The 20,209-nt window shown below is 36.8% G+C and overlaps 2 protein-coding genes across 5 annotated transcripts in view; one reads left to right on the forward strand and one right to left on the reverse strand.

Moving 5' to 3' along the window:
* The window catches only part of LOC110212739 (serine/threonine-protein phosphatase 2A regulatory subunit B'' subunit beta), a 116,751-nt gene extending 109,102 nt beyond the window's left edge, over nucleotides 1-7,649 (forward strand). For 3 of the 4 annotated variants that reach the window (XM_020992745.2, XM_020992746.2, XM_020992748.2), the window contains one exon: nucleotides 6,358-7,649. In XM_020992745.2, coding sequence (XP_020848404.1) covers nucleotides 6,358-6,499 — 142 coding nt within the window. In that variant the 3' untranslated portion in view covers nucleotides 6,500-7,649. The remainder of the gene's footprint in view (nucleotides 1-6,357) is intronic. The other variant, XM_020992747.2, reaches the window with a different exon arrangement.
* Nucleotides 981-20,209, reverse strand: part of LOC110212737 (cohesin subunit SA-2-like) — a 131,710-nt gene continuing 112,481 nt past the window's right edge. The window contains 3 exon segments of the mRNA XM_020992744.2: nucleotides 981-10,482; nucleotides 14,636-14,717; nucleotides 16,584-16,743. Coding sequence (XP_020848403.1) covers nucleotides 10,471-10,482; nucleotides 14,636-14,717; nucleotides 16,584-16,743 — 254 coding nt within the window. The 3' untranslated portion in view covers nucleotides 981-10,470.

Here is a 20,209-nt window from a genome sequence, read left to right on the forward strand (position 1 = left end):
TCTTACAGCATTTAGAGAAATTTTAATACATATTTTTGTTATGACACATCTTCACTTTATTCCTCTGTCGTGAGTTGGAAATATTCTTTGAACCTGAAAAGAGTGTGTAGTATTACTTTAAATTTGGCACATGGTTTTCCATTAATATTTTTTCTAATTCTTTAATGGCAACAAAGATGAAAAGGATAAATTGTAGTCATAGCTTTAAATACTTGAGTATTTTAATTAACTGAATCACATCTGCCCAAGCAGTGTCTGTAGTTTAAAAAAAAAAATTTAACCCTGCACTTTCAGTACTGTGAACTACCCTTTGGTATATAATTGGCTAATTTTGCTGATAACCAACATTTTATTTTTAGACTGTAAGACACAGCCAAATCCCTATGGCCAAAGTTTTATGATTGTCATGAGAACATTCTTTCTTAGCTCTTGGGTGCTAGATGACCTTTTAAGCTGACAGAAGCTACTGAAAGGTGCTTTTGCCTGCCTTCACCAGGATGGCATTTGCGAAATAAATGCTTCTGATTTACAAAGGAAGACCTTGAAAAAGGTTTATGTTGATCATTTATGCATCCCTTTGGCATATATGTAGTGTTTTATTCACTTTATTCACTATTCTTTTATCTCCAGGGCCTAGTACAATTCCTGTTTGGCACTTAATAAATGCATAATTAATGCATATTGATGCTTTTTAAAAAAATAGACCTCTGATTTTACTAGTTTAAGGGAGTTCATGGTGAGAAACTTACCAGTGTTCTTTCTCTGCGAGTTGCCTGGGGCACTGAAAGCTTAAGCTACTTCCAGCTTATTCACATAGCCAGTATACATGTCAGAAGTGGAAGTTAAACTCTCTCTGTGCCATGCTGCATCATAAATTACATATGTACATGATATATTCCCCTTTGCAGAAAAGCCAACTGCAGCCTATAATCATACTCAGAAAGACAATGACAACTAAGTGAAGAAAAGACACATGATGATAGATTAAAAAGCAACTTTTTTAATGGAAAAATATTTTTGAATGTTTCTACTAAATATGTCTATTTTATATGCTGATAACGTATAATTGGTTTCAATAAATATAGATACCTTTCAATGAAATCTCATTTTAGGACCTGTATTTGAATCAATGTGCTCTTTCCCTCACGTACATCTACATCTTAATAAAGGAAACCAAATTTACAAAACAGCTAAAATAGAAAATAGTCACATTTTAACCCATCTATTTCATAATCAAATTATATCTGTACTAAATCTAATCTTGGTAATAACAGTTCCACAGAGAAATTGACAGTAAATATAGAAGTGGTTAAAAACCTGTAGGAAAGTTAAACTATGCTAGGTTGTCTATGATAACTTTAGTTAACAACCAAATAAACAATTAAAACAAGCTATCACTAAAAGACAAGTGAAATTTGTGTTCAGGATTTTTGTATTGTTGTATAAAATATTTTTCAGAATTGGTTTGAAGTACAGGACTATGTTGTTACCACTGTTCTTGGAAGGTTTGTGCATACAGTGATATTTCATAGGGGCATCTAGGAGATGCAGTAGATAGAATACTGGGCCTGGAATCAGAAAGACCTGAGTTCAGATGCAGCTTCTGGCACTGACTGACACTGGGCAAGTCACCTAACCTCCACTTAGTTTTCTCACCTTTAAAATGGGAATAATAGCACTCACCACCTCCCAGGACTGTTGGAGGATCAAATGAGATAGTTGTAAAGAGCTTAGCACAGTACTTGGCACTTAATAAGTGCTTCGTAAGTGCTTATTCCTTTCCCCTTCTACTTTGCACTAAATCTCAGAGGAAAAAATATATGAATCATGCCTAGAAGGTCATTAAGGAGAAATATGTTTGAGTTATAGAAAAGAGAAAGTTTAACAGTGAAAATTAAAGAACTAGATGAATAATAATAATTGCTAGCATTTATGTGGCACCTTCAAAACATCTCATTTGATCCCTCACAACAATTCTGAAAGGTAAGTGCTATTATTACTTCCATTTTACAGATGAAGAAACTGAGGAAAACAGGTTAAATGATTTGCCCAGGGTCACACAGCAAATAAGTGTTGAAGGCAGGATTTGAACCCAGGTCTTCCTGACTCCAGGTCCAGTATTCTGTCTACTGCACCCCCTCACTGCCTACTAGGATAAAGATAATACAAAGATTCATAGATTTTAAAAAGAGAGGAAGGCATAAGAGAAAAAAATCCAACCGAGTCTGATGTAGGAATCCCAAGTTGTAGAAACTGAATAGCCTCCTTGTATAGTCAGCTGGGTCTGGTGGGCTTTTTGGTAGACCTAAATCTCCGTGTGGCCTAAAGGATGATCCTAGGCATCTAGGGTCATGTCTCCTAGATTTATCTCAACTCATCACTCAGTTTTCTGAAGAACCAATATTTATATACTCTTGACAGTTGAATAATTTATTATTTATATGATTCAAGCTGCTAAAGCAGGATTAAATGCAAATGCCTAACATTAACCTTCTAACCTTCATGCTATAAAGGTAACAAATATAAAAACAGGAGGAATAAATACAGGAAGAAAATATTTTATTTCTTTTCCTGGGCTAATGGGTCTTTCTAGCATTTCACCTAATTTATATGGGGTCAGAAAAATTTGCCAATTTTTTTTTAATCACTGTCCAAACAATTAAGAAAAAATGTGAAAAATAAGCATAGTTGGGGTTTGCAAGAATTATCAGTGTTTTCAAGGTTAATATATGGAAAGACTTACCACAAGAAACTATTCACTTACTATATATCCCAATGCTAGGGGGAACCCGTGGCCCTCTAGGTCCTCAAGTGGGGTCCTTTGACTGAATCCAAACCTCACAGAATAAATCCCCCCAAAAAGGATTTGTTTTGTAAAACTTGAACTCAAAGTCAAAAAGGCCTCAGGTTCTCCACCCCTGAGATAGACCTTATGTACCACCTCATTCAGCACGAGAGCTTATGGAAGTCACCCTCCTAGTAAAAGTGTAGCTTCCCAATGTGATTTTTTTCTAAGTACTTGTTCTGTCATTCAAATATGGTATGATGAGCTCTATAGGAGCTCATCTCAGAAACCCTGTCTTCACTCCTCTTCTTCCCATCAGTCTGCAGAGTAGGCTTGCCAAGGCTAACCCTTCCATTTGTGCCCTAATCCCGTTTTCTCTCAATTCTTCCAGTCCTAGCCTCATTGCTATTATTCTCTAGAGCCTTCCCCCTCTGGCAATAAATACAGTCAGGTCTCCTAATATTTTTTTAAACCAACAACCAAAAAAACTCCACCAAAAAAACCTCTCCTAAATTCTGAAATCTCCACAAGTTATCATCCTCCCTTTTCTTTCCTAAACTTTTAGAAAAAAAAGTTTCTTTACTACATCCACTTCCTCATCATTCACTAAGTCTTTAAACCTTTTTAGTCCTTTTGTCTTTAAAATTATCTACCAGTGCTTTTTCCTACTTTGTGTACTGTCTGTCTTTATAGCATTTTGCACTGTGGACCACCTCCCTCTTTCTTGATGAACTCCCTGCTCCTTCAGTTTCCATGCTCTCATCTGCTTCTCTTCCAGTCTTCTCTATTACTTTCTTTTCTGTTTCCTCCTAGCCCACAATCAGAATTGATATGAAGTTAAGAGGCCATCTATCTCAACATATAGAGAATCCCCTTTTTCATCAATGATAAGTAGTCATACAACTTGAAGATATCTGGTGAGGGAATCTTGGAATCATAGATTTACTTAAAAGTTGAAAAGATACTTTAAAGTCACCTAAGTCTAATCCCCTCATTTGACAGAGGAGGAAAAAGGCCCACAGAGGTTGTGACTTGCCCAAGGTCACGCAGGCAGTAAGTGGAAGAACCCAAGACCTCTAAAGAAATGGGAACCCAATCTCTCCTAAGGAAGGCCTATTCCACTTTTGGATAGCTGTTAGGAAGTTTTGCCTTCTAATAAACCTAAAATTGCCTCTCTGAAACTCCCCTCATTACTCCCAGTTCTGCCTTCTAGGGCCCAACCAGGACAGGTCTAATTCTTCTACTATATGACACATACTCATGACTTCCCATCACCACTTGGAATTCCATCCTAGTCTTCAAATGCAGCCAAGCTCTGAACTGAAATCTATCCGTTCTCTGAACTTTCCCATTTCTACTGATAGCACCACCATCCTCCTAGTCGTCCCCCCCAAAAAAACCTTAGTCAGTCATCTCTGACCATAAGGGTCAAGTTTTACTTTCCTCAGTCAGTTACCCATGTTGAGCATCTAGCCCGCCTCTCATTATAAATGAGGAGGTGAGAGCTGAACGGACTTGCCCAAGGTCACACAGGTGGTAATACAAACAGGAATTTAATTCCGGGCCTCTTTCCACTATACCGTGTTGCCTCTTGAATAATTATCTACTGCCTCTCTGCCACATTTCTGTGGTATAAACTCCTTCAGGGTTTGCATACTATTCTCCTGGTTTTTATCTTTCCAACTATTCCTTGTTTTCCCTTCCTGATTTCATCACCCCCTTAGTAGGGGTGCTGCCCAGGGCTCTTTCTGGGACCTTCAGTGGGTTTATTTCTATGCATTTAACTCAAAGATCTACATATACAACTCCAGTCTCTCCCTGAGCCCCAGTCTTACATCACCAATTGCCTGTAAGACATTCCAAACTTAATGTCCCAGAGACACGTCAAACTCGGCACGTCCCAAACATAGCTCTTTATCATTCCCCATCCCCCAACCCATCCCTCTTCCACACATCCTATTTCTTATACAGAAAAGAGGAAAATTCAGAGGGAGACACAGATGAGTATAACAGCTCTGAAACTACTGAATTTATTATACTTTAAAAAAAAAAGACAAGCTACTGTACATACGTAATGGATTCATATGCAATCTTTTTTCCCCCCTTTATTTATGGAAATGTTCACTTTCTTGGCATTCGCAAAGTTTAGAACAACAAAAACTTGTCCATTTCATCAAAGGCACCATGATTCTTCCAGTCTCCCAGGTTTGTAAGCTCAGCATTATCAATTCCTTACCCTCCTCCTCCCTACACATCTAACTAGTTGCTATATCTTGCCATTTTTAACCCCCCAATGTCACTCATCCAACCTCTCCACTCAGTTCAGGCCTCATCACCTAGATTATTACAGCAGCCTCCTAATTGGTCTCACTACCACATATTTGTCACCACTCTAGTCTATTTTCCACACTATCACCCATGATCTTTCTTAAGCACAGATCTATGTAACTCCTATATTCAATCTCTAATGGCATTCTATTGCCTCTAAGATAGAATATAAATTCCTTTGTTTAGCTTTTAAAGCCATTCACAACCTGGCTTCAGCCTCTCTTTCCAGTCTTGCTGTATGTGACTTCACTGCTCAAATCTGTGATTTGGCCAAACTAATCTTCTCTATGTACACAGGATACCCTACCTACTATTTCCATGCCTTTACACTGGTTACTACTGAAACCTGGAATGCCCTTCCTCTTCACTTCTACCTCATAGAATCTCTTCATTAAAGATGCAATTCAGCCACCACCTTCTATTATAGAAAGCCTTTCCTAATCTCTCCCCTCCTCCACAAACTACCTTGTATTTAACACCCTATATACTGGATGTGTCAAATGTCTTAATGTAGTTTTAAGCTTTGATAGTTTGAGTTTTAATAGGTTAAAACTACACTAAGACTTTAGGGACTCCCCCATTAGAAATGTAAACTCCTTGAGAGGTTAGGGATTGCTTTATTCATTGTCTTTGTATCCCCAATGCCTAGCATAGTGCCTGGCAGAAGTAGGCACTTACTACTGGTTGATTTTTCTCCCAACTACCTGTATGATCCATTTACCACCTACCAAATTTAAACTTGTTAAAATTTTAATTATTGAATTCACAATGCAAATTTAAATTTTCATACTCCATATCGACATAAAGCAGAATTACAGTTGCTTAAAGTTTTTTATCTAAATTGGTATTTTAGCAAAAGTACTCAACTTAAAAGCTATGTAAATATTAGCACCTTAAGGTTTGCAAAACACTTTGAAAATATCTTAATTCTCACAACCTTATGAGGTAGGTGCTGTTACTATCCCCCTTTTATAGGTGAGGAAACCAAGGCACAGAGAGGTTAAGTGATTTGCCCAGGGTCACAGCTAGGAAGTATGAGGCCAGATTTGAACTTGGGTCTTCTTGACGCTAAGTCCAACAAACTATTCACTGCACCACCTAGCCACCTGTTTTAAAGGGTGGTTGTTTTAAAAACAAAACCAAAAAAAACCCTGATCTACCTTTAAATGTATAAAAGTATCAGGAATGAGGTAGGTGTTTTTGTTTTGAATGTCTATCTTCACCACAGCCTTTTCTCCTTTCAGTTATGAAGCAGAACTGAGTCCTATAGATCAGAAGGCCAATACATTAAAATTTCAGTTGGATAAAAGACCTTTCTTTGAGATGCCTTCGCCTCTGGGTGATGTAGATTTGGATGAATATGAAGATGATGTGGAGATATTATGATTATGACTCAACATAGAAAGACTGCAGCAGGTCTGCTACAACAGAAATGATCAGTGGCTTTGTTTCCAGACAGTAATAGTAATAGTTTTTTGTGGTACAAAATATTATTTAAATACCTTTTCAAGAAAATGAAGTGCATTTTTATGGAATGATAATTTTGTATTTATCCAGTATTCAAGCTTGTAAAATAGATATTTATTTCTAGATGGTGCATATTTCCTTAATTGGAATAATTCTGTGTTCTCTAAAGCCTCTGCTATCTTACAAGATGAGTATGCACCAATCTTTCCAGTTAATACGTAGTACACTGACACCTTGGAGCTCTAAAGCTGTGAAAAACTACCCGTGACCCAGGAGTAAAAGGTTCCTCCTTTAGGATCTCTAGTGCTTCTGCTCCTAAAAGAGGGAAAAATAAATTAACATCTTAGTGGTAACCTTATACACCTGGCAAAAAGAAAAAGTATGGTGGTACATGTTTTATTTTTAAAACCTGTCACTGATAACACTTTAATTTGAAAACTAAGCATCCTGGCACACACAGGAAAAATATAAGTTTTTAAAAACTGGTTTTCCCTGTCTATTTATGCAGTTCCATAAATCAGGTTTACCTTATTGATGTATATCATAAAAGAACTCCTTAACATTTAAAGTTGGTTAGTATTTATACTCAATATTCTGGCTGGATATTTTTACAGATTATCTAGAGAAGGGATTTTTTTTCCCTTGGGTTTTTAAAAACATATTAATGTTACTTGATCTGTGATGTGCACTAATATATTGTGGGCATTTAAGGCTTCTGTTTCCTCCTCTTTGAAAGGTTAGTTATTGACACATTCCATAAACATATAAACAAAAGTGTCACAGCAGCTTCAAATTCTGGCACCTCATCTGCCTGTCTCTATGGCAACAGTGTGTAACAGTTGAGAGATTTTTGTTTCAGTTTCATAAATCATAAGGTTGTAGTGCCTTGAAATGTACATAACAGTACACAAAGAATTTGGGTATAGAACGTCTTCAGCAAGTTTATTTGAACGTTTTCATGTAAAATGTACAAAAAGATGTAAAGTTATTTTTGTTTGCTGTGTAGATCAGTTTAAAAATGTTTAAAAATCATGTTTGTATTTTCAAATAAAGCATTTAAAGATTTTCATTCATGTATCCATTTGTTGTAATATTACCACAGGTATGCCTACATGCAGCAAAGTATTTTACTGTTTCTGGACACATCTCATAGCTTTACATGTAAATATTAACACTGGGTAGAGTTTGACACAATTTTAGGGGAAAATATCTTGGCACCAAAACCAGAATCCTCTATTTTAATTTCCTATGGAAAACTTCAGATGTTAAATTTCAAGATGGTTACTGATTTTTGTTACATTTATGATGATCCTAAATGCAACAAACCAAACCAATTACATAAGGAAAGCATATACTCTGCCACTAACCTCTGGCTTGTATTGACTTTAGGAGCAAAGAGTTGGCAAATAAAGATAGCCAAGTAGTAACTGCATGTTAAAGCAACAGAAACACAGCCCTTGCAACCATTAGCTGACAGTGTTCTAAACTCCTTTCAGGCTTTCATCACATAATCTCTGAACCCTAACACCTCAAAAAAAATCACATTTCTCTGAATGTGGTTTAAACTTTATAAAGTCTTGCCAACATTCTTTTACAATCATGCAGACTTAGAAGACCAGTCTGATGATAGCTCTATGTCACCTTTTTGCTGGCTTTTTTATTTCAAATAGCATGTAGGAAATGTAAGATTGTGCCTGTTAAGGCCATTTATTTTCCTTAAGGATCTCATCAGATCCTTGAAACTTGAAAAAAACAATAGTATACTTTCCCACATTAACACACATTGTAACTTCAGATAATACTATTTACTTGTTCATTAGAAGAGCATCTACTACCAAGGGTAAACTTAATTTTGGAACACACCATTGTGGATTACTTTCCTATACTGCTGGCAGGAAACTTAATAGTAACCATAAATTCACAAGAAAAGAAACTACGCCACGTGACAACTGATCAAATTCATCCAGATCAAACCAATCCACTTATGTTCCTATATGCAGAAGAATGAATAATTCTTGCCTGTGCATCCAATGAGGACAGGGGAACAATCTCTTTGATCAGAAATACCAAATAGCTGTTATCTTCTAAATTTATTCTCCCTATAGTTAAGGCAATGAGTCATATGGTCACTAATCCAGCAGCTGTCTTGTTGCTTTAAATATTACACACACACACACACACACACACACACACACACACACACACACACTTTTTTTATGGGGGAGGGCACTGGGGATAGAAACACAATATTTTGGCACAATAAACTAAAGCAATAAAGACTCTACAAATGGAGAACACTGTTTTCACACTAACAAAGCATAGATAAACTTTGCATTTGTGGATAAGCTGCTTCCTCACCACTCCTGGGAGTCATATCATAAGAGTATGAAATGGAGTCCGATATCTGGAAATATGCATAGAAGCCCTTAACACAACAAGCAGTCATTCATTTTCAAGTGCTTCCAATGTGATGGAGGTACATTTAAGGAGCACTTTACCCTTTCCATAGTGTAATAGCCTGGCCTCCCTGGTTTTTCTATACTTCCAGAATCCATTATTTTATCATATTATATAAATACTCCCTTAACCAATATAGATGGGCAACCCTTAATAAATGGTCTTTAAGAAGTTACTGTGGCTGAAATGAATTCAAGTGGGGACCATATCTTAATTATGAACCCTTCTGACCTTAGCTAGATTGGTCCTTGGATGACATACATATAATTCACTAGGCATACACTCAAAAAGTCAAGTCAAGGTAGCTTAAATGTTTCATTTTTTCCCACTGGTTTGTTATAAGCACCTAGTGTATAACAGGCACTTGATAAATATTTTATGATGATTATAGAACAACTTAATCACAAAAAGGCTCACAAAAACATGTCTACCATCACCCATTAGAACTGTGGTTTGTTTTTAAAAACAAGAAAGTGCAGAGACAGTCATGTCTTGCCTTTCCATCAAATAAAGGGAAAAAATGTAAATGAAACAAACTGTTTGAATTTATAATCCACAAGTAAAATGTGAAGAAGAAAAAAAAAACAGCCCTAGATACCTGGATACTTCGTGAAGAAATCCTTCCAGCTAAAATTTCAGGTATGGGTCAGAGCTCTCTTTCACCTAAAATACTTCATTCTTTTTTGTGTGCACGCTATAGAATGTGAGGGTAGAATATAAACTCCTTAAGTGTCGTGGTGTTCTTTCATTTCTGTCTGGTTTATGTAGTTGTATAAAGGTATTAAATAAATATTGGTTGAATTGAAACCACCGTAAGTTTTCCCATACACAATGGAAAGAAGGCAGATTTCTGGTTTTGTTTTCCTTCAAAAATAGTTATTTTTTTCTGTTTATTCATTTAAAGAATGAAAAGGAGACGGGAATAGAGAATCTTTCCTTTGGGTTGTCATTTCTGAATTCTACCTATTGAACTGAAATTTCATAATAGTAACTGATACCTTATTGTTAAAAAAGGGGGCTCTGCTTAATAAATGTGATTTTTGAATAACATTCTTAATATAACCAATATCTTCTGTAATTTTTTATAAATACCCATAAAAACAGTAATACTGTTCCATTTATCACCCATGGTACTGTTCTGTCAAGATGTCATTTCAACTTATGTTTTCACTGAAAAAATAAACTTTAGGCATGGTATGCCCGTACATAAAATAAGCCAAGGTAGGTGAAAGGCTACCCTGGAGTAAATTCTGAGGGAATTTACTTTTATTTGGACCTGAAACTTCAAGAGCCCAAAGAGCACAATGGTCCAGGATCCAGTGACAGTCCACTTCATAAAGTTGCTGTTTCCACTTGTCCATGTGAAAGTCTGAAAAAATCAAAATGTTTTTGTTGCCTCTCCAAAAAGAGCAGTTTTGATCTTCACCACTTTTTCATAAGTTTCCCTACAAAAAAAAGTGATTAAGATTAATGATAAAGTAAACAGTAAAATGAAAAGTCTTTACAAAACAAAAGTAAGCCTCATTTTATTGTGGCCCATGTCACAAGATCAGGTTACAGGTGAGACCACTACATTAAGAGGTCCAAACAATTTTGCTTAGACTCCAGAATGAACCCATACTATACCCAACTTTGAACCTAACAAACTGTAATACTCCAAAGTATTTTTAAAAATATTATCACCTTAGACAACTGTAAATATGAACATCTGTGTATGCTCATGCAAATGCCATTAGTAAAATTATTTTTACTTCCAAGGAGACCCTGCAGGTGTTTGACAACATCAGGACTAAGGAATTTTTAAAAAATCCACCTTAAGGAACCTGCTAGATGATGACAGCAATAACTTGTACTATTATGCTATAAAGAAGCCACCCTCTTGAATGTTGATGACAGGACTTGTCAGCATATGTACCCCAAACCTCAAATGGATCTCCAATATCATTAGCGTAGATACTCCTTCTTATGATGCAGACCCATCCATACTGCTCCTTCTGTGTTCATGCCCTTGTCTGTGTCCTCCTATATTTTTACTGGGGGGTAGGGGTTCTTTGCTTTCTCCAGATACTGTGAGGATGCCAGCAAAGTAAATCAGCTTTTGACAGGTTATCTCTGGCTCTTGCTATGTAGTCAGCCCATGGTCTTTTTCAAATATACATTTCTTTGATGGCATCTCTACCCCACATCTACTGTGTACCTCTTTACTGCCCTCTGGGTAATATTCATTTTAATTCTTCAGAGACAGTAATGTTTCTCGACTCCCCATCAAACAAAATGCTGGGGGAGTAACAGTCTTTAAAAGATTAACATTTGTTTCTGGAAGAGGTTTGAGATCATTAAAAGAACTTTGCAATTTCTTTAAGGCAACCCACCCTGACATTGTCCAAGACACATCTTGATGAACAAGGTTCTGAAACTTGATTCAACAGAGATGTCATTTGCAAACAGGACCTCACTACCATTAGGGCAAGGGATCTTCACCTTTTTTCTATCATAAATTGCTTTAGCAATGGTAAAGCCCATGTACCCCTTCTCAGAATGATGTTTTTAAATGTATAAAAAAAATAGGATTACAAAACAAATTAATCATAAATGAATTACTGAATTACATAATTCAGTTGTCTTTTTTTTTTTTTAAAGTTTATGGAGTCCAACTTATGAACACCCACCTCGGAGAATCATTCATCAACTTGGGACTCTGTGGATCTTCCAGGACAGTGAATACCTTTTATGAGCATATATCTCTTATAAATCAGCATCTCAAATTCAGCATGTCCAAAACAGAACTGTCTGCTCCCCATCCCCCCCCTTTATACCCCCAATACAGTCATCATCCCTGACTTCCTCACTTTCCTTCACCCTACATATCTAATAAGATGCCAGATCCTGTTGATCCCACCTCTCCAACATCTCTTATCCCTTCTCTCCACTCACATAACCACCATCCTAGTTCAGAGACTTAACAGCCTTTACATGCACTATTATTAACTATACTGACCTCCTAACCACTCTCTCTGACTCAAGTCTCTTTCCTCTTTCCAATCCATCCAAAGAGGCATTCATAAGGCTCCCTGTTACCTCTAAGTTCAAATACAAACTCCTCTGTTGAACTTAAAGCCCTTCAGAACTTAGCTACAGGGGCAGCAAGGTGGCAGTGGATAGAGCACTGGCTCTGAAGTCAGGAGGACCTGAATTCAAATCTGGCCTCAGAGCAAACACTTGACACTAGCTGTGTGACCATGAGCAAGTCACTTAACCCCCCCCCCAAAAAAAGAAATTAACTACCTTTTTAAACTTAAGATAAATTATACCCTCTACTGTTGGTCACACATGACCCTCAATCTCCCATCTCTGTGCCACAGCATGGCTGCCCCTTGCACCTGGAATAGATTACAGCCTCACCTCTGTGTCAGAAAATCCCTAGTTTCCTTCAAAGCTCAACTCAAATGCCCCCTTTTATACAATACTTTTCTTGATTCTGCCCCCCCCCAAGCTTGGGTTTATTTTCCATGTATATCTCCCCCTTTCACACAGAATGTAAGCTTCTTGAGGGCAGAGGCCATTTCATTTTTACCTTTGTATTCTTAGTGCCTAGCACTTAGCTCAATCAATAATCGTAATACCTCTGCTTTATCGTTCAAGGAATCAATAATTTTAATCTATGGATAGAAGAAATATTAGAAGAGTCTTTCAGGCAGCATTTTGCTCTACCAAATAAATTTTTTTTAAAATAACCAACAAGCAGCAGGTAATTGTGCTGACAAAGATATGATCAATCATAAATAATGTTTAACAAAGCCTTGTCTCTCATCAAAGATGCCCTGGGAACAGATATAGATTATTCCCCTTAAAATGTGATACATCTAGAAAAGTAGGCATACAGATTAGCAGCAGTTGATGTTTTCTCAAACCTTTAGGGGGGCAGAGAGGAGAGAAAGGGGAAAATCTGAAATCTGTTTTTCATCACATCTCTTCCAGACTTATCACACTGTGAATGGATCCTTCAATACCTTCACAATTCTGTTGTCTTCAACACTGATCTACTCTGTGAATACTGCTCAAGTCTAATTGCTTCTCCTGTCTTCTCTAGTGCTATTTCTAACTTCTCTATAGACATATATAGGACTGATATTATTATCCATATGTAGTCACTATTTGTCTTTGATGGTGAAAGGTTTGTTATAAAAGTATTTAAAATCAATCACCAAGAACCTTTAAAATAAAGCCATGTATAGCACAGATTTCTTCCAGATGTATTTAGGCAGGTACAAGTATCTGTATGTAGTGAACACCTTCTGGAGAAGCAGCAGGGTTATATGGGTATAGATAGTGTTGGATTTGGAATCAAAAGGTCTGAGTTCAAATCTCATATATTTAACTGTTTGATTATGGAAAAAACATTTAACCAATAAAAGCCTCAATTTCCTCATCTATAAAATGGTGATCATAATCCCTATATTACCAGCCTCTTTTAGAGCACCATATAAATGTAAGTTATTTCCTAAGAAGAGGGTTACAGATATTGAAAAGTGAGAAACATTTAACATCATGAAAATGGAAATAGACTATTTCTTGACAGATTACCAATCATTTCAGAATCACCTATCTATGTACAATCAGATAATTGATTAATTCATGGATCATCAAAGGTCAAATTAAGCATGAAATTAGAAAAAAAGATAAAGATGAGAAATACTTTCAAAATCTAAAAATTGGGAAATGGATTAAAGACCATGAGGATAACATTTCTTAGAGAAGTCCAGCTAATGGAAAAAAGACCAAAATTATGTAGCACTAATTTCACATCCTTGTCACGGAGACAAACATGATAAACCAGAGTAACAATGACATAGTTTTCAATTCAACAAGATATTCATCAAACATATATACAGGATGTAAGGTACTTAAAGTTAGGTGCTGGCAATGTGAGCTCTTCACAAAAACCCTGGGGTGTGGGATGCTATTATTATCCCCCTTTGGCAGAGGAGGGATCTTGAGGCAAAAAGAAGTCTAAGTCACTTGCTCAAGGTCATACAACTAGTTAGTGTCTAAGGCTGGATTTGAACTCTGTTCTTCTTGATTCCAGGCCCACTCTATCCACTGTAACCAAGTTACCTCTATGTACACTGTTTAGTTTATTATATAAAGCAGTTTTACAGGTTTCCACTTTAAAAAATTGTGGGTCACCTCTACAAGATACATTAGAAGATTTTTGTGGAATTCAAATGATGTGCTTCCCTGCTAAATATAGATGTCCCCTCTTCTGTTACCACATTTTACATCCATGAATGGCTCAGGAAACAAAACTCATTCCCTTCTCTTTTTAGCAATCTTTCCTATGAAATGTCTACAACCAACAACTTAGCAAAAGAGATATGTGAGAACTAGGAATAAAGTTGTCCATGAAAGACAAATAAAGCCTAAAAGATTCCCTGACCTATTGTGACCCTGACAGAATAGGAGCCTGCTGGAAATGTGGCACTTGCCCTAAGGCAGAGAATGAAAAAGTAAGAAGCCACAACTCTTAAGTCCCACAAACTTCTCAATACTCAAAAGAATCTGGTCAGGCTTGGAAAAGTTCCCAACCTAATCAGTTACCTCATCTGTTTCAAGCACATCAATGTCTTCACTGAGGTCCTCTGTTTGTTCTTCAGGCAGGATTTCAGGCGAGTCTCCCATCCTGTAAAAATGGAACACCTTGGTCTCAGACCATGACCTCTATCTAGGTCATCCCCTTCCCTGCTAACAGAGCGAAGAAATAAAAACCTTGGATTCTCGGGAGAAGTTTGGCATAAATATTTATGTTTCTTTTAAAGAAAAAAAGCATGCTTTTTTTTTAAATTTGTAAGAAGTGGGCCTGCATGCTATTTTTTAAAAGATTTTAACAAAGAGAGGACATGTTATCCACATTTCAACAGGGAATTCTGAACTAGTACATACATTTTATTTTAGTTCAATCAAATGTCATCTACAAAATTAATAGCATTTCAGGAAAGTTCACTTTTCTCCTCCTGGTTCCTGTGGATTTACCATCTCTATAGAAGGGAATTCATTTTGGTCTTCATTGGTGCTAGGGACCCCTAACATTTAATGTTAAATTTTCTAACTCTGCCAAGGAAGGCAGCACCACTGACTCCTTTATCCCAATTTCATCAGCAATTTACAGCATCACATAAAAACAAAAAGCCTTTCAGCTAGGGGTGCTAAAACCTCCATTTAAGCAACACACTGCTTAGCAGCTAGACACCCCAAACAATTCCAGCAGCCAAAGATCCCTCACCTGCTCTAAGTATCCTTATCACCCACCACAAGAAGTTAGGAAGGAAGAAAATACAACAACCCCATTCTCCTGGTAATATAGATGGCACCAAGATCTGAGCTTTTATCTTAGGTCAGTACAGTTAGCACAATGCCTCAATACCAAGTGGAAAACAGAATATAAAAATGAACTGATAACTCTAGGAATCTTCTGGAAAGCAATTTCTAAGTACTAAATAAACTTATTTTATATTTAAATTTCAAGCAAGTAAAAAACCATTTCTAATGGCCCATTTCCTCTACTCCTATCCCCATGAAGACCTTCCCATAGTGAATCTGGCCTCAAACCTAGATTACTCTAAAATACCTTATATGTCCTCAAATTAAATGATAAGCTTTACAGTGAGGTTCCAATGTAGATCTTAAACAAATGTGGCTTTTACTTTGGGAACAACGTTTCAGTGGCTAAGCAGTGACTAAATAGCCCAGGCTGTTCAGGTATTGACTCAGGTGATCCCTGATGTTGATGATTTAATCTATAATACAATTTGTATCTTGGATTTTTTTTACTATCTTATTCAAAAAAGGTAAGATCAACTTATTGCTGAAAGCTATAAGAAATCAGATCTACTTCACTACAAAGAATTTGTATTTTCCCAGTTCCAAAAGCTGTCAAGACCAAACAAACAAACAACTATCTTGTGAGGAAGCAGACTGGAGGTATTCCAGCAGTGGTTAGCCCAGGGGTGGGGAACCCGTGGCCTCAAGGTGACATGTGTCCCTTCTAGGTCCTCAAATGTGGCCCTCTGACTGAATCCAAACTTCACAGAACAAACTGGACTAACTGCTAGTCAGTCTGTAAGAAACGATTCCTACACTGGGTAGGAAGCTGGACTAAATTAATTCTAAAGCCCCTAGCTAATCCTAAGAGTCTACACATCATAGGTTTCCTCCTCTGTGTTCAAGTCCTGCAAGCCTGGAACAAGGCAGACACTCTTCCAGTTATGCAGTGTTGCCCTCCTCACCAATATAAGTGATGGGATATTTTGCCATTATATAACAGAGATAGGCTTTCCTAGTGGCCAAAAATAATACATAAAATATTCCTTGAGGTTAATAGATTATTTCCTAAATTACTAAAAAACACCTTCAAGAGGATTGTATCCTAAGCACATTTTTCACTCACAAGCTGGCCTACGGCACAACGATGAGCACATTTCCCACAAGCACACAAAAGGTCCAACTCAATATGGTAAGGAAAGCCATTTGAGATATATCTCCCCCTTACCTTAGTGTTATGTCTTGCACTGCAGGGCTCGGCTCACCCCCAATGTTCTCTTCTGATGCCACTGTTTTACTTTTCCATGAGAAATAGGAGAGCTGTGAATCTGATTGTAAATCCATTGATTGCCTTGAGCTCCCAGGAAGTGAAATATCCACAATGTTCCCTATAAGCAAGTAGAAAGAAAGGAAATGTCAAACATACAGAAAACCAAAGCAAAATGGGACATGCAAAGCCAACCAAATTGGAAATGGTTATGGTATGGCTTCCTAGCAATGGAGTAAGGCAACCTGACTCAACACAGTTAAAACAGAAAGACTTAGGACTAGTCCTGACTTTCCCACTGGTTTTGCCATTTTACCCTGAGACTCCTGTCACTATATCTTTTATTGGGATGTACTAAGTAAAAAGGAGAGAGAGTATCCAAAGTAAACTAGAGGTAAGGGAAGCCAAGACATAAGAGTCTGTTATAACAGAATTACGCCTAATCTCCCTATGACTTCATGGAGATCTAAGTTAAGTAAGGAAACTGCATCACAACAATGCTAGGCCTTTTATTTTTGGGAAAGAAAACTTTCCCTAGACAAGGAAGAGTTTAATATGCCAAGAGGCTTGGCATGCCAAGAAAGTTGACTGATGTGGTAGGAATAATATGCAATGGCCCTGACCAACGAAGCGCGGATTAGCTTTTCTTTGAAAGGTATTTTAAATGCCCTCCAGATTTAATTGACTCAGTAGCTGCAGCTTTCTAGTCACTAGGGTACAAAATATCCAGAAAACAAGGGACTGGAACTTCCTGTTCAGACATCTGATTGTAGACCAACAGAATGACAAACACCAGGCACAGAAAAGCTACACTCAGCCAAATCAAAGCTGTATCCTCCATGAATATCCTCTCCTTGCTATGAATGTGCTTCCCCTGCTAAGGCTAACTAAGCCCCCTTTTGTTAAATGTTTAAAAATCTGTAAGCATCTCATTTTGTTCCAGTCTCAGACCTAAACCACCAGACTACCCTGGTCCACTCTATAAAAACAGATAAAATCAAATCCTGGTTAAAAATAAAGCAATCTCGTTGCTACCATGGCATACAGGAAAGAATGCAACTATTAATTTCTTTTAAAATTCAGATAAAGAAGGCTTATACTGCAAGGTCACTGTTAAGAAGAAAATACCCATACACACCAAAAAAATGTATCAGCAATGCTTTTTGGAATGGTAATGCACTGGAAGCAAAGCAGATACCCATCACTGGGGAACAGCTAAACAAACCATGGTTAATGAAAGTAATGGAATACATGATGTAAGAAATTACCAATATAAGGAATACAGAGAATAATGGAAAGATCTGTACAATCTGTTAAATCAGAAGAGGCAAGAAAATCACATATGCAATAACAACAGCAATGTAAACAGAAACACAAAACAATCAGAAGTGATAATTTCATGCCCCAATAATAAATCGTTATTAAAAGAAATGAAAAGTATTTACAACCATATATCCAAATTACAAATAAGAAATATGCAAATCAAAATAACCCTGAGGTTTCACTTCACACACTGCAAACTGGCAAAAAACGATAAAAAATGGTGATAGTCTATGTTGCAGGGTTGTGGAATGATAGGCACGCTAATACACTGTCGGTAGAGCTGTAAAATGATATGACCATTTTGGAAAGCAATTTGGAATTATACAAATAAAGTGACTAAAATGTCTATAACCTTTGAACCAGAGACTCCATTACTACGCTTCTACTCCAAGGAAGCCATCCATCAGAAGAAAGCTGTAAGTACTCCAAAATGTTTCTATCAACAGTTTCAATGATAGCAAAGAATTGGAAACAAGGTATATGACCATCAATTAGAGAGCAGCTAAAGAAATCATGGCACATAAATGTAAGGGCATATTACAGCGCTGTAATAAATGATGTATGGGCTGAACATAGAGAAGAAAGGATCTACATGACCTGACGTAGAGCAAAGTAAGCAGAGCCAAGAAAACAACATGCACAGTAACCACAACTACGGAAAAGAACAATCACACACCAAAAAACCATAAGTAAATGTCACAAAATTATAAAGGTAAAGCAGGACTGGAATGATGAAATATGAGAAGATATCTCCAACTCATCCCTTCACGGAGGTGGGAGAGGCATAGATGTTACAAACAGCACATATTTTCAGATTTTTTTCAATGTATTAGTTGTGCTGATTCTTTTCCCTCTCTAAAATATTTGTTATATTGTATGTCTATCTGGAAGGGACATTGGGAGAAGTACTTGGGGTAACCATGATCATGTAAGAAACAGAAGATAACAATTAACACTCCTTTTTTAAAAAAGTAATGTTTCAAAATTATAAAGAACAAGCATGATGCCAAAGAAGAGCCACAAGAAGAAACCCACAGGCCCCTGTACTGCAGAAATGGGAGGTCCAAGAGCATGGTGCACTGCAAACACTTTCAGACCTTTAAATATACTGATTGCTTTTGCTGATTTTTGTTTTTGTCTTGAACTTTTTTTCTCTCAAAAATACTGTTATAGGAGATGGCTCTCTGGGATGAGAGACAACTCCAGGTTGTTTTTTTTTTGTAAGCTTAATACTATACTTCAAATCAGCTCCTAAAAAGTTGGGTAGACATCAGACTGTGGACACCAGTTCACCTTGTTGAACAATACTATAATTCTTGTAATCTTTTTACAAAGGTATCAGTAGGTGAATGGCCAAGACTTTGCTGACAATGCAAAAACAGGAAAGCAAGAATTAAGGACCAATGGGTGAGTAAAAGGAGTTAGTTATGGTGTCCCTTATTACTGGAACTCTTACTCGGGTTTACGGAAAAGTAACTATGCTCTTAACTGAGTTTGGGTAAGTATATAAATGACATCAATTCTGAGATATTAGGGAATATGCTTCTGGATGCTGCTAGAACTATTCCAGCAGAGAACGAGAACATTTGGTGGATATCTTGCAGTAGTACTCCCTTCTCACCCTCTGATGTAACCTGGTCATACTTCTAGATAAAAAGTGCAAGCAAACAGTACAAATATTTTGTGGGTAAGCTTGAGAATAAGATAGCTGTTTTGTTTTATTTTTAGTTATATAAACAATCTGAGTTTTAAAAGATGAGCATTTGTTCCAAGGAGCTTAGGGTTACTAAAGGCATTGAGTTATTCCCAAAAGGCTGGCTATCTATCTATCTACCTATCTATCTATCTATCTACATGCTTTACTCATTAAATTTGAAGCTCATCCCATTATCAATAAACAATGACTAAGATATCTGTAATTATGGACTAGATCTATAAGTTGCTCATCCAACTGCATACTCATCTGGGTAGCAGACATTCTTCACCCACTTTGTTTTGTTTTTCCTATGTGGATAGTTAGGCCAAACTCTTCTGAGCAGTTACGGAGCTTATTTAGGAGGTTGTATGACATTTCAGGGTTTCATGCAGCTACTATAATGTCATATACAAGGGCATCTGAAAAATCATCTATTGTGGAAATCCTGTATGACAGTAACAAATAGATTTGAGTATAAATCACCCTATTTAATGCCTTGGCGAATATTAATAACGAACCAGTCATCTAAGTTATCACTTTCAAGAAATCCAATATGACTTTTATATAT

The sequence above is a fragment of the Phascolarctos cinereus genome, unplaced genomic scaffold, assembly GCF_003287225.1.
Source record: "Phascolarctos cinereus isolate Bilbo 61053 unplaced genomic scaffold, phaCin_HiC Scaffold_726;HRSCAF=1367, whole genome shotgun sequence".
Taxonomy (NCBI): Eukaryota; Metazoa; Chordata; class Mammalia; order Diprotodontia; family Phascolarctidae; genus Phascolarctos; species Phascolarctos cinereus.